General features: G+C 44.8%; 1 protein-coding gene across 1 annotated transcript in view; it reads left to right on the plus strand.

Moving 5' to 3' along the window:
• Window positions 1–4941: 4941 nt before the first annotated feature.
• The window catches only part of WNT3 (Wnt family member 3), a gene marked incomplete at its 3' end in the record, with an annotated part of 54565 nt that continues 46223 nt past the window's right edge, over window positions 4942–13283 (plus strand). Inside the window, exon 1 of the mRNA XM_082010622.1 lies at window positions 4942–6032. Coding sequence (XP_081866748.1) covers window positions 5953–6032 — 80 coding nt within the window. The 5' untranslated portion in view covers window positions 4942–5952. The remainder of the gene's footprint in view (window positions 6033–13283) is intronic.

Consider the following 13283-nt stretch of genomic DNA (forward strand, 5'->3'; position numbering starts at 1 on the left):
CATAGCTGTCCCTTGGTATTCTAGTTCAGGTCTGCCCAAACAGAAGGTGAAGCAGTTCCCTCTTGACGGAAATAATAGGATACACATAGAAGCTATTATTTCCCAAGTTTTACAAGCAAGAAATACAGGGACAGATAAGGAACGTGAGCCATCAAAATTATATGAGGACTCATTGGCAAAGTTGAGAACACAACACAATTTCCTGAGTTGGGATATGACAACAGGTACTACAGCAAGTTACTTCACCAATGTTTTAAAAATTTAATCTTTTGTTTGTAAACAAACAAACAAAAAAACCCAAACCAGAAGTGCCAGTCCCTTATCCACAAGACCTTCTGGGATATTGCAGGAAAAGTTTGGTTCAAAAGAGTCTCTACCATCACTGCAAGATAAAAAATATCTTAAGGGCAGGATTTCTATAACATGAGTTTAGAATAGTTTGTGAAAAAATGGAGTGAGGTAAGGCTATTTGCAGAAAAAAGCAAGACATAAAGTTATTCCTAAAACACTAAAAACAATGGTAAAGGGTTTTGCTAAACTCAGAGCTTTCCATTATCGTCACCGCAACAGGCACAAGACCTTCAGCTAAAGCCTGACTTTCCTCTGCTTTATACCTGTGTCTTCAGCAAAGTGGAATTTACAAAAAAAAAACAAGTAGAAACAACATCATGGCACTCACCAGAGCAAGTGAAGATTCATTTTCCTATAACAGTGGATACTTTTCCCTGTGGCTACCTTTTCTGTAGGCACCTAAGAGCTTTACACATCAACAGCAGGCAGTGCTCCTCTGGACATAACAGGCAGGCAAACATGAAAGGCAGCCTTCCCGCAACCCTGCTCAAGCCATGAGCTTACTTGGAGGTAGCACTAAAGCTTTCCTGGAGTAAACATGGAGATGAGGCACCGAACAGGAGTGAGAGGTATGCTAGGTCGGTCCATGCAATGTCAACATGCTGCAGATGACCAGCAGCATCACCACCAGATCATTGGTGATGGAGTATATCAAGAAGATACGTGGAAATATACCAAGATGTTCCTGTCCAAAGAAGATCAGAAGTGATGTAATATCCACTGAAGCCCTTTAGATCACTCTGCTCAGCCGTTAACACAGGACTGCTGTTTCCAGGTAATGACGGCCGTGGTGCTCCCTGCTGACATGAATTGAGCTATGAAGTACCAGAAACAGCAGAGGAGGACAGTCTGTTAGAGGCAGAGGGAAAATAGGGATATAGGAGAGAGGAGATTTGTCCAAGAAAACTAAGGAACAGGTAAGTTTAGAGAAAAATGCGAGTGTTATGAATTGTAAGCTAGCAGCAAACAACAACCCTCAGAAACACACAAGACTTGAGTAGTTCAAGGTGGAAGGGACTCAGATGGCTCATTCATGCTTTGAGGAAGGATTTCTTCAGTTCTTTACATACTTTTTAACAATTATTTACTTTAGGACTGATGGCTAGAGCCATAAAAGAACTCATTTGCTATTTTATCTCCACTTTAGATACTAAGACCAAAATTTAGGTCTTTAAAACAACAAACTCAGCTGCTTCAAAGACTTGAAACCCCCCAAAAGACCATGGTCTTGCGGGACCCACCTTCTCAGTTTCTATTTCTGGCCATGCTCAGAAGTGCCCAAACGTGCAATTCAACTTCTAGCACCCAGCTAAGCCACCCTCCACCACTGAACTGGAGTTGACCTGCAAATCTGATTGCTAAGCCATTGCTTAGTGCTGCACCATGGATCACAGGTCTTGTGCGTTCCCTGCCTTCCCCAACACACTGAAGCAGGTGTCTAAACCTCCTCTGTCAGGTCACACCAGGTCATCCATCTCTTGCCCTTTGCTGTGTGGTTTGAGTCATCCTCTTCATGTCTCACTGACCATGGGGTAATTCCACCAAGGGCAGCTGAACCACACCAGGAAGGGTTTGAGTTCCTGGTGTCTCACACTCATCAGTGGCTCAGTATGTTGAAACGCATGCTGAGAACAAATCCAGGAGGCTCCACGGTCCCATCACCTTCCCCGGGCACTTGGTTTCTTCCTGCTGGTACATTCTGACAGAAAAAGGAAGAAAAGCAGAAGAAAAAATGACAAAAGTTACAGCACTGAGGGGAAGGAGAGGCATGTTTTCAGTGTGATTACAACGCATCTTTACTGGAGTGTTGTTAGAATAAACCAAAGGATCCCTTTGGATGCCTTGGCACCTACACTGAGTTCGCAGTACCACAATGTTAGCACAATACAGAAGGGCCTTTATACTGTGATTGTAAAGGCAATAGGACTTTTCTTGAGCAGCCAAACCTCTAGATTCCTAATTTTTTTTCATTTCTGGGCATATTGAAACTGGTCTGTAAGAGTCAATATTGCCAAACTAGGCAGACCAATGTGATTGTAAAGACCCTCAGTAAATAAAACTGTCAGTCAGCAGCACAAGGAGGTATCTATGAGTGAAATTTTGAAATTGCACTCTTTTGGGTAACTGTCATTTGCTCTTAGAAATTACATTTAAAATTAAAGTTTGCTGTAGAACTTATAAATATTTGTTCAGGTTAGCATGAAATATTCCCAGGATAATTTTAGCATGCATGCATGCATCAGATTTTCATTTCACAGCAGAAAAGACTGAAAGTAAGTTTGTTCATTTCACAAACAACATAGTCTTCATCCCTGTGAGACAGGTCATACTCCTTGGTGAGACATGCCTGCCACTTTAAGGCTTCAGGGGTCTAGGCTGACACAACAGAAGACACAGCTGAAACCTGCCATTCTTTTTCTACTCGTTTTTCTACTCATTTCAGTAGGAAAAACTTGGACCCAAGAGTTACATGTGAACAGGGTTAGAGACAACAAGTATTGTTATTCTACTTGTGTGGATCTCACAGGATCTCCAAGCCGAAGCAACTGCAGACACACTCGAATCACAGTCTCTCCCCAAAAGGTAGGACAACATGAATTCCTCATGATGCTGGGACAAACAGTCCATGATGTTCAGAGCAGACAAAGAGAGCAATGGATGGGAGAAGTTAAAAGCTGTGGGAGAACAGGCAACTCGAGAAACTATATTAGATACCTGTCAGAGTCTATAGAGAGCTTTTCCTTGGCTTCAGTGTGCTTGGGATCAAATCTTTACCAACATGTTCATCTTTCAAAACCTGTCTGTGGCCACATCAATATGATGTTGGGCAGTTGCTGGGGTGTGGGTGGGTGCTTTGGCATATCTGCTGCTTTTGTAATGCAGCTCTTCCCAAGGCAACACTGAGATCTCTGTCAAACACACGACAGCAAATGCAGTCTCTGGAGTTTAGGTCTTAGGTCACTTTCCCCAACTTGGTTGTCTGCAGAGGAAGCACTCTGTAGCTTGTTACTGGGTTGATTTATAAATTCTAGCATCAAGAAAAGGATTGGGGAACAATTCAACACTTTGAATTGCTCCCCAATGTCTGATGGACAGGAACGTTTCGGCCACCAAGACCTTGATGATGTTCTCCAACCAACCAATAATTCAGTTCAGATTTCAAAAGCTTCCCCCAGTTGGATTTCTACAGCATTAGGGATTTTTTGTCCTCTTCCATGAGGATGTCAGTCACCTGTAGTATCACCTGAGATATCTCACTTCGCTCTCTCCTTTTGCTGTCTCTTTAACAGTTTGACACTTTAATGACAGATATTCTCTCGCTCGGTACTTCTAATCCTTGCTCCGTTTGTGTGGCTCCAAAATGTCCACCAATAGAGGTACAAACCTGTGTAGCAATTTAAGGTCTACTTTTACTAGACTGACTTATAGGCTCTTTAGTGGTAATTCATATACTCCATGGCTTGCTTTAACCAGTAAGTTAAAAGTGCCTGTGACCACTCCCTGGCACTCAAACCAGAGAGACAGGGACATAGGTCCACCTTCATCCATCCTGTTAAACTCACTTCACCTCCAGAAAAGGTGGGTCACATTTTAAAGGGTCTATTTGGAATAGCTCCTATTCCACACTAATCCCAAATTGTGATTAAAATTTCTTCAGGACTGTGCAAGTTGTCCAGGTCAGGCCCATGCCAGGGTCCATGCTTCATAGCTAAAAACATGGACAATCAAGTTCAAGATCCGGGGAAGATTCCCAGGCAGTGTTTAATTTAGTGCAACAGATTAAATCCATGTGTCTCCAAACACTCATTTGAAAATCATCACTTTCTGAAACCCAAGTGATTGCATTCAATAAAACATAGCTGGGTGTCAGGTAAGAGATTTGCCAGGATAGACAACACCAAATATACCTGTTGGGATTTGAAATCCCGCAAGAGGAATAAGCTGTGTTTAACATCTATAATAGATGTTATATATGACCCTATGATAGGGTCATAGACAGCTGGAAAACCCATTGGACTAAACCTGGAGAAGCTTGGCCTCATAGTCCTTGCAGCAGATGCAGAGGCTGATGAGGTGCAGAGCGAGCTGCTAGTGGATGTCCTCTCTTGGATGCATGACGGCCAGAAAACCAATTACCACTTATGAGAACAGCTCTGCACAACTCTGTGTCCAAATACACTAAAATCTGTAAGAACTGGGAATCAAGAAAGACAGAGGCATGAAGCAGGTGCATCCCAGTCATTAAATAGCAACAAGGAATGCATTGGCATGCAGAGTCTTAATAGCAGGAGAAGGTCTATAAATTTCAAAACTCTGAGATGCATTGGGCTGCCCAAAGTAGGACCTTGGACCTCTGTTATAGCCATTTTTCCTGCAATAAATCGATTTGCTGGTTATTCCTAAAGCACCTAATCTCCAGGTTGTTATAAACTGGGCAGCTCCACTGCAGGCAATAGAGCTGTGATTGCTGAGGATGCTTTACGAGCAAAAGCACCTTTTTTGACTTCTCCCATTTCTGTTGAGTCATCCCCTAGATCTGCTACCCTGACACAATAGCTCCTGTAAAAACAGTGTCTCTATGGAACAACAAGGATTTTCAAGGAAAATCTTTGTTGGGTCTATTTGCAACATGCAACCTCTTTAGAGAAGTGATACTGCTTGTGATTTATTTTTTCTAATTACATGTGTGGTTTTTTGATATTATTTTCCTCTTTCTGCACCCAGAGATGCACTTCACAAGAAATTCATTAATGGGACATCTACCTGTCTGCCTGCCCCACTCTCGCCATGACATGGCATTTTTTCTCAATAGAAAACCAGGCTGCCACTGCTTCCCCTCTTCATCCACCCCACCCATACGCTTTGAAAAACCTGGGCAGTGCAGATTTCACTTAAAGTTTATAACCAGGTTTGCCCACGTGGCTCACATCAACCCTTTCAGAGGGTTATTCTGCCTCTTTGGTGCTCCCATTAGCTCTGTCTCCTGCAAGGGTTAATGTTCACCTCCCTCTCCATCTAAAGAATAAGTTGTCTATCTCACCCCCACCGTGAGATTGAGCGCAATCGCAGTGACCCTTCATCCTTACCTTGCAAAGTCTTGGCATGCCAAGCCAGAAGCAGGGTCGGTGCATCCTGGGTTTCTAAGTGAAATTGAAAAACAAAAACGAAAAAATTTGGGGAAAAAAAAAAAAAAAAACCCGAAAATCTCCCTGCCCCAGTAAAGTCTCTCGCAAAGAGGGTTTGTCTGTGGAAGCGAGGGCTAGGAACAAAGTTGTGGGGTGGAGGGGGAGGAGAGCATGATTGACAGCCCTGAGCTGAGACTCATCCCTTACCTTGGGCCATGCGGTCTGATTGGCTGCCTGCTGACATCCCCAAGCCCTGCACTTCTTAATAGACGCTTTTGGATGATCTACGGGGAAAAGGCTTGGAGAGGTGTGTTTCTGACAAGCCAGAAAGTCATCCACACCACGAGGGACTTTGGCTTACTCTTTTTTCCTTTTTTTTTTTTTTTTTCCTGGGAGGAGGGGGATTCTTCATTTTGGCACTTAATGTTTTTCTGAAAACTTCGCTGAGATTTTCCCCTTGCACCAGCCTGGACTAATGGATTACCACCTGCTTGGACTAATTTTATCTTTTCTCTTCAATGGCACAAAGGTCTTAGCCGGTTACCCAATCTGGTGGTAAGATTTCTTCCCCCCCTTCCCTCTTTCGATGATTGATTAACAAATCAATTAATTATTAGCTATGGGATTTGTGCGTATGCGTGTTCCTTCCTTTTCACCCTTCACCCTGCTGAGCTGGCCACGACTGCATGTTTGATTCTAAGCATTATTTCTTCAGATTTGACCGGTAATCAATTAAAAGTTTGGGGGTTATTTTTAAAGGGCAATATTTCCCTTTGCGCAAATGGAGTCTTCCCCACCACTCTTAATTTCTCCATTTTCGTCACTGTAGCAATAGGCATTTGGTTTAGATGTAAAAGAATGCATTTTTATTTTCTCGTGCAATAGGAATTTTGTCCGTTGCATGACTGTGTAGCAGGTATTTTCTTCCTTGCCATTAAATTGTGAACCATCCTTTAAAAAAAAAAATAATTCTATTTTCTTTTTGGCTGCTGCAGTTTTTGGACTTCTTTCTCTTCTTTTGTTGTATTCTGTCATGTGAATTTAGTCCAGCAAATAAGCTGAGAACACAAATGGAACCTGAGAAAATATTCATTAGTAAAATGCCTCAAGGATACATTTTGTTCTTTTTAATTATGGAAATGTCACTTATTTCCTTGCACCAATAATAAAAATAATTTTAGAAAGAATTGGTTATATCTTATAATGTGTCTGATAAGTAACCTGAGTTACTTATTTTAAATATTAATATAACAGTATATAAATAAGTACATTAACAAAATGTAATTGGAAGCACTTCAGAACAAAAAACACAGAATAAAACATTTCAGGTCATTTAAACACAGCAGACAGCGAGTTGCATAACAGAATATTTCAGTTAATTTCTCTCTTTATCATGTAGGATTTCTCATTGGAATATATCTCGTTAAGTTTCTGTATGTGCCAGGTAGGGGCTGTTAGCCTAATGATCTGTAAGGCAAAGAGGGTGATGTTGGAATTTGGTGCTACTGAATTCTTGGGTTATTTTCGCCTTTCCAGAAAAGTCTTTTTTTTATTACTGAATTAGATCCTTTCAGTGTCAACATGGAGATGGCAAGAAGTAGGCGTGAGTGAACTTGGAAATGGACTGCCATGTCTGGGAATATTTAGAAATCAGAGGGGAAAAGCCAAATTTCTTTTAAAAATCCACTTATTGCCATGGACTTTCGGAATGAAAATGTCAGTTCCAGTAGAGAAAGACTGAGAATACAATGAGAAGTCCACGCTCAGGAAGCATTTAAAAGCTACACAGGTTCACGAAATGGCTAAATCACAGCATGTTTTCCTAAAGAATGAAATTATTTCCTCGCCCTGAGTGTGGCTGCCTAACTCCAGGACCTAAGCCTGGGGCAGGGGACCTGCTGAAATACAGACAGCATCACTTTAATTCCTTACATCCCTTTTCTCCTTCATCTGGGGATTGGCGTGTCTGAACAGGGGTGCGCGGTGGCTTGTAGAACAGGTCAAAATTGCACGCCTGGATCTAAAGGCAAGAATCTGCATGGGGCAACGACACCTTGCCGTGACATCAGCCCTCCCAGGGTCTCACCAGCTCCTGACCTGCCACAGGCTTTGATATAAATCGGGATTTAACGCCTGAATCAAGGAGTCTTTTGACTCTCAGAGCGAGGAATCGAAATCTTCTTGATGAAAAGGTCTGATTTTTCCCCGTGAAGCAAAAATGTCCCTGTGAGCAAAATGTCTCTCCCTGTTTTCAGGAGAAGACACTGCAGACAGGTGTCTGCCCCATGTCCTTGCCTTCTCCAAAATCCCTACAAGTTCACCCGAAATGAACAATACAGAAGACATCTAAGACAGAAACACCAGGGGCATGGCAAGCAGCATCCATGGGAAAGGAGGGAGTCAAACAAGCTTTCCACAGAATTTCATTCAATAGATCCATATCTTGCATATTTTTTGGAGATTCTGGCAATAGCAAAGTGCCAGAGAGTCTCCGCTGTACTGAAGCGACGTGATGAGATGCCCCATGTAAGGTTGAGGAGTTATCAAAAATGGCATAGGGTTTTAGAGGTTTCCTGAAGGCTGAGGAAGCAGAAGGGCAGGAATATCTGGGCCAGGGCTCCCTGACTGCTCAGGCAGAGACAATGCTTCCCACAGAACACAAAATTAAATATGTCCTTCAGTCCCACTGAAGGCTTCAGATACCTGCTTTGTGGAGCTGAGATCTTATGCACAATGTGCTCTAGCATGATGTGATATACACTCGTTAAAAAAACATCCTTTTCCAGCTGTCTTCCTGGTCCTCTGATCTTTAGGCAGGCACAGAGCAGACTTTGGGGAATGAGTCCCACTTGCAGGGTTCAACACGCCCCAAAATAGGAGGAGGGAAGCAAATATGGGGCACAGCATCAGTCTAGTCCCCTGCACTGGACTCCTGGCACCCCTCCAGGCCAGGCTGGACCGGAGATCATCAGTGCTTCCTTATCCTCAGCTAAACCCTTCTCTGCTAAATACGAGACCTTCAGGAAGACTGTTTATCTTGCAGGACTGGTGATAGATAGTGCCCGGACCTGCTGGGGTGACCTTTCTGGGTATTTTTCCACTGTATAGAGAATATTTTGGCAGCAAAATCAAAACAGATAATCTCTGCTTGGGGGCATAAATGTGAAAGATATTTATTCCTGTAGTGGAGAGGAAGCGTCTGAATGTGCACAAGGAAAAGTGCAATGAGAATGGGGTCTTGGCACCTTGTAAATGGGTTTAGGGGTGGCTGGAATAAGCCGTCTGCTCCACAGTGCAGTCAGGCAGTGCCAGCAAGCACGACAGCAATGACAGTGCAGTGGAAGAGATAAAAGCAAAAAGATGAAGCTGCTGAGCGTTTGCACCAAGTTGTATTTTTATTGAGGGGTCAGGGAAGGGTGCTGCCCATCTGGTTATATTATCTAGAGAAAGCATAACTCAACAGCAACCCTCCAGCTTGCACGCCGTCATGGTGGAGGGTGGATCCTGCCCTTGGCCTCAGTGGTGAAATGGTATATGCAAGGCAGCGAGGCTCAGGCCATCAGCCCTCAGCACAGGAAGAAGCCTGGACAGACGGCATGCGAAGGGAAAGACTTTGCGGTGTAAATACAGATCTGCTCGCTGGTGGCCGCGGGAAGGTGGAGCTACTGGGCTGCAAAGCCAAAAGAGCGGTTTTCAGTTCCATCCTGTTTGATTCCTAGAAACTCCCTGACATCGTCCTGTCCCTGATCAACTAGCATTTTCCCAGGCAATGCCTGAGCAAGGTCCAGGGGTAGCACAGACTGTAGACGTAGCCTTCAGTGAGTATTTTGCCATAGGTTCAACCCTTTTTCACGTGCTTCCATCCCGTTACAGCAGTGATAAGGAACAAATGGGACACAGACAGGAAAAGATCATCTAAATGCTGCCTGAGAGAGTGCTGACAAGAGGAGCTGAAGCCAACAAAAGCTTCCTCAGATATGTGCCCAACAGCTATGCTGTCTGGATTACTGTCACTAAAAGAGAGGCAGAGAAGGAAGAGATGGAGAGATGTGGTGAGGCCGTGGAGACCAGGACTGCTGCTCTTCCCAACTCTTCAGGGATGGCATGGGTGGAGGGAGAGTGGGCAGCTGGCACCACAGAACTGCAGGCAGCAGCCATGGGTCATGCCAAACAGCCTTTTTAGGTGCCAGCTAAAATGGGATGGTGGTGACACCAATCACACCTGCAGTCATTTTTTAAATCCCAAAAACCCTAATGACAGCATGGATAACAGAACATGTCTGAGTCCTTGGGGTTGCGCGTATCAAGGCATGAAAGACTGGTCAATGCAGTGTAGGGACAGACTGATGGATGGGCCCAGAGCTTTCTGGTAATGTCCTGAGAGAATTTAGATGAAAATCTAGCCCATGGCCAGAGCTGTGTCAGTGCAGGCCTACAGAGATATTGTGGCCTAGGGAACAACTAGAAGCCACTCCCAGGGTGCTAATACTTGTGCAGGGGCTGAAGAAGACAATCAGGAAGACAACTGCACCCATGAACTGAGAAGAAACACCAAATGCTCTCCTCTTCCATAAGCATCATTCACCAAGAATTCTTGAAAACATCTGGTGTGTCACTAGCCTGGGGAAAGGAGCCAGATTCAGAGTCATTGGTGTAAACAGGGAGTACAAAATTCAGACCCACTCCTCTCATCGTTCCTCAAGACATACTATTAATTGGTCACTGCCCATAACTGTGACTCTCACCAAGTGCATCTTCCCATCCAGCGTTTGTTGGCTTCTAAGCAGATGACTTGGCAACTGGAAGAATGGCTTTGTCCATCGTATGTTATTAAATTTTATTTCTATCCCTCAGAAATGTTTTCAGTGGAAGCTGGAGGCTTTGGCAGCTGGCTGGAGATCCCAGTGGCCTTGGGCCCCTAGGAAGAGGCAGATAGAAACTTAAAAACATGTTCTCACTGGTCCCACAATAGCTTCCTCATTAGGAAAAACATGTATGTGAAAACCATTTGCATGTAGATGTAGTCTAAGGTGACATGTAACTTGTCTTCTTTAGATTTCAATGTCTCACTTTGCTGGAATGCATGGGAGACATCATCCTCTTGGCAGTCTTGGTTTTTTCATTCTCTGAAGTTTCAAAACTTCATGTATCCTGTAGCCTGTGTTTTGTTACAGACATGTGGCCCTTTAAGCTTTTTTCAAAAGGAATAAAATGGCAGTGCAGCATCAGACTGTGAGAGTGGATTTCCTGATGCAAATCCATCTGCTGTAGCACTACAAAGGAAGAAAAAGACCCCACATATAATTTTCCAACAGCTTAAAATGCAGCCAGTTCTGGGGAAAAATGACTAAGATAATGATGGAGTTTGTCAGTGACACAGCTGGCAGCACTTACCATGCAAGCCCAGAGGTGCTGCTCCGGCTCCTGGTCTGGCACATGAAGCCAAAGCACCTCCACTAGCAGCCTGCGCTGGCACGTGAAGCTCTGAACTGGAAGAGCTGACGCATAAACCACACGTCGCCTTCTGCTGCTGCTGCTGGAGGGGTGTTAACACCCGCAGGCTGGTGGGTAAGACCGCAGAGCGCTGCGCTAAGTGTGTCAACGCTTGCCTGCCAGAGCTGTGGGTGAAGCTACCTGGGGATTGCAGTGAGGCTAGAGGTAATGAGGAGAGATGCTGAGGTGACATGTGGCTGCTCATGAAAACAGCTGTCAATAGCTAAGTGGCCACAAGCATTCAGGATTTTGTTGTTTTAAAGGTTTTTTTCAGCATTTTCTGCAGCCAGACATGGTCCATACGAACCCATATCACCACCTTGCCAAATGGGATGCTTAGTCCATGCTATGAAAGCAAGAGCTTTTCAAGCTGGAATTCAGATTCATCATCTGTCCTGTACGGCAAACACACATAGGCAGCCCTAATCATTGCCAGAGGAGATCTTTCGAGGATGTACAGCCTTGTGAACCTCAACATACCCCAGGTCTTGGCAGAGTATTAGCATGGCCAGGTAGCACCCTTTGTCAGTTTTCTCTCTCCCCTACACGGCAGAGTGCAATGCAGTGGAATCTCGAGTTCAGCAAGAGCTTCAAAATGCTACTAGAACACCACAGTGCAGAGCAATAAGAAATGTACACATTTCCCTAAATATCAGGAAATCTCATTCCCTCAAAAACTAACCACTCATGTCTCCTGGAGTGTCCCAGCCCAAGGGATCCACTCTGTCCCGCAGGATCAACACAAGCCTGGAGCCAGATGAACACAGGGAAAAGGACTCTGACTCACGTAAAGACCTAAAAGTGTTTCTGCCCTTAAGCCAGAAATCTCTTGTAACTAAATTCAGAAGTAAATTTAAGTGATCACAAAGAGCTTTTAAGAGGCAGTTTAATTGCAAACCGATTACTTTTCATTTGAATCCTTCATTAAAAGCAGCACTTGCCAAAGTGAATCACCTGCCTAAGAGACCCCATGCAAGAGCACTCAAAATTCAGCGGATACTTCTGGCCACCTGATAATCTTAGCTCAGGGCTGGCTGGGGGGTGTTGGGGATTCTGGAGACCACCAACCAGTGAATTCACGTGCCAGCTGTTCTACATGCAAACTTGCTTCTCCGACTAGATGTCAACACTCACTTTGATGTGACCAGGTAGAAACTTCACACCACACCAACACAGTTGCGTGTATGCAGGCAGGGAACCGGTGACAGTGATTACCAGCAGGAATATGAACTCACAGCTGTGCTCATGTCAAACAAAACTAACTGTGTGCTGGGCTACATTGGGAGGAGGAGTGGTAGGCAGCGGATTGAGGGGAGCTGTCATCCTTTGCTTGGCATTTGAGGCAAGTGTAATACTCTGTTGAGAAGTGTCCCCACACCAGCTCAAAAGGGATGTAGAGAAACTGGAGAGTGGCCAGTGGGTGCTTCCAGGATGGTAAGGATCTGGGGCACATGGCTCACCAGGAAATGTGGTGGGTCCTGGGCTCATTTAGTGTGGCCAAGAGGAGACTGAGGGCTGTTCAACAGCAGCCTATGGCTTCTTGAAGAGCTCTTACAAATATGACAGAGCCCATCTTTCCTCTGTTAGTGCCAAACAATATAGCAAAGGGCAATTGCCACAAGCTGGACCTTCAAAGGTTCATGCTTATATGAGAAGAACCTCCTTGCTCCAGGGTGATGTGGCCCTGAGCCAGGTGCCCATGGAGGTGAGGAGGTGCTGTCCTTGGATATCTGCAGGACTTAGCTGCACAGACACCTGGCCACCCTGGGCTGGTGCTGAGGAGTGTCCTACTACTGGTGCTTGGACTGGAGACCTCCAGGGATCCTCTCAGCCATCGTTTCTGTGACTGTGATACACCCTTTGCTGCGGCCAACAGCAGTGCTACAAAAGATGCAAAGTGTTAGGTTCTGGATTACTTAATCCCCAGCATATGTCTAATGAGGGGTGGGACCTTCATTAGGACCCTGAGCACAAAGAAGCAACTCTCATCCATGTGACAGCCCAAGGCTTAGGATGGGAACATATGGCCCAAGGCACACATGCCAAGGAGAAACCTGATGGTCACTCATATCACCCCTGTTATACGCTACACATGTTCTGTGCCCAGATATGAGTCATTGCCACTCCAACTAGGTCATGACAGGTCTTCAGCTAATGCCTTCTCACTGTATTTATCTTGGCTCTGTTGCTCTCCAGCTCCCGTAGTGCAGTCACTACTCTGCTTGGCTGTGTGAGCCAAGGAGAGATGCAAGAATGCCTTCAGCCTTTCCTCCCTCCCTGTAGGCAAAGTACAGACGTGGGGAGTCTGAGCCC

The sequence above is a fragment of the Phaethon aethereus genome (assembly GCF_964289735.1).
Source record: "Phaethon aethereus genome assembly, chromosome: 25".
NCBI classification, from domain to species: domain Eukaryota; kingdom Metazoa; phylum Chordata; class Aves; order Phaethontiformes; family Phaethontidae; genus Phaethon; species Phaethon aethereus.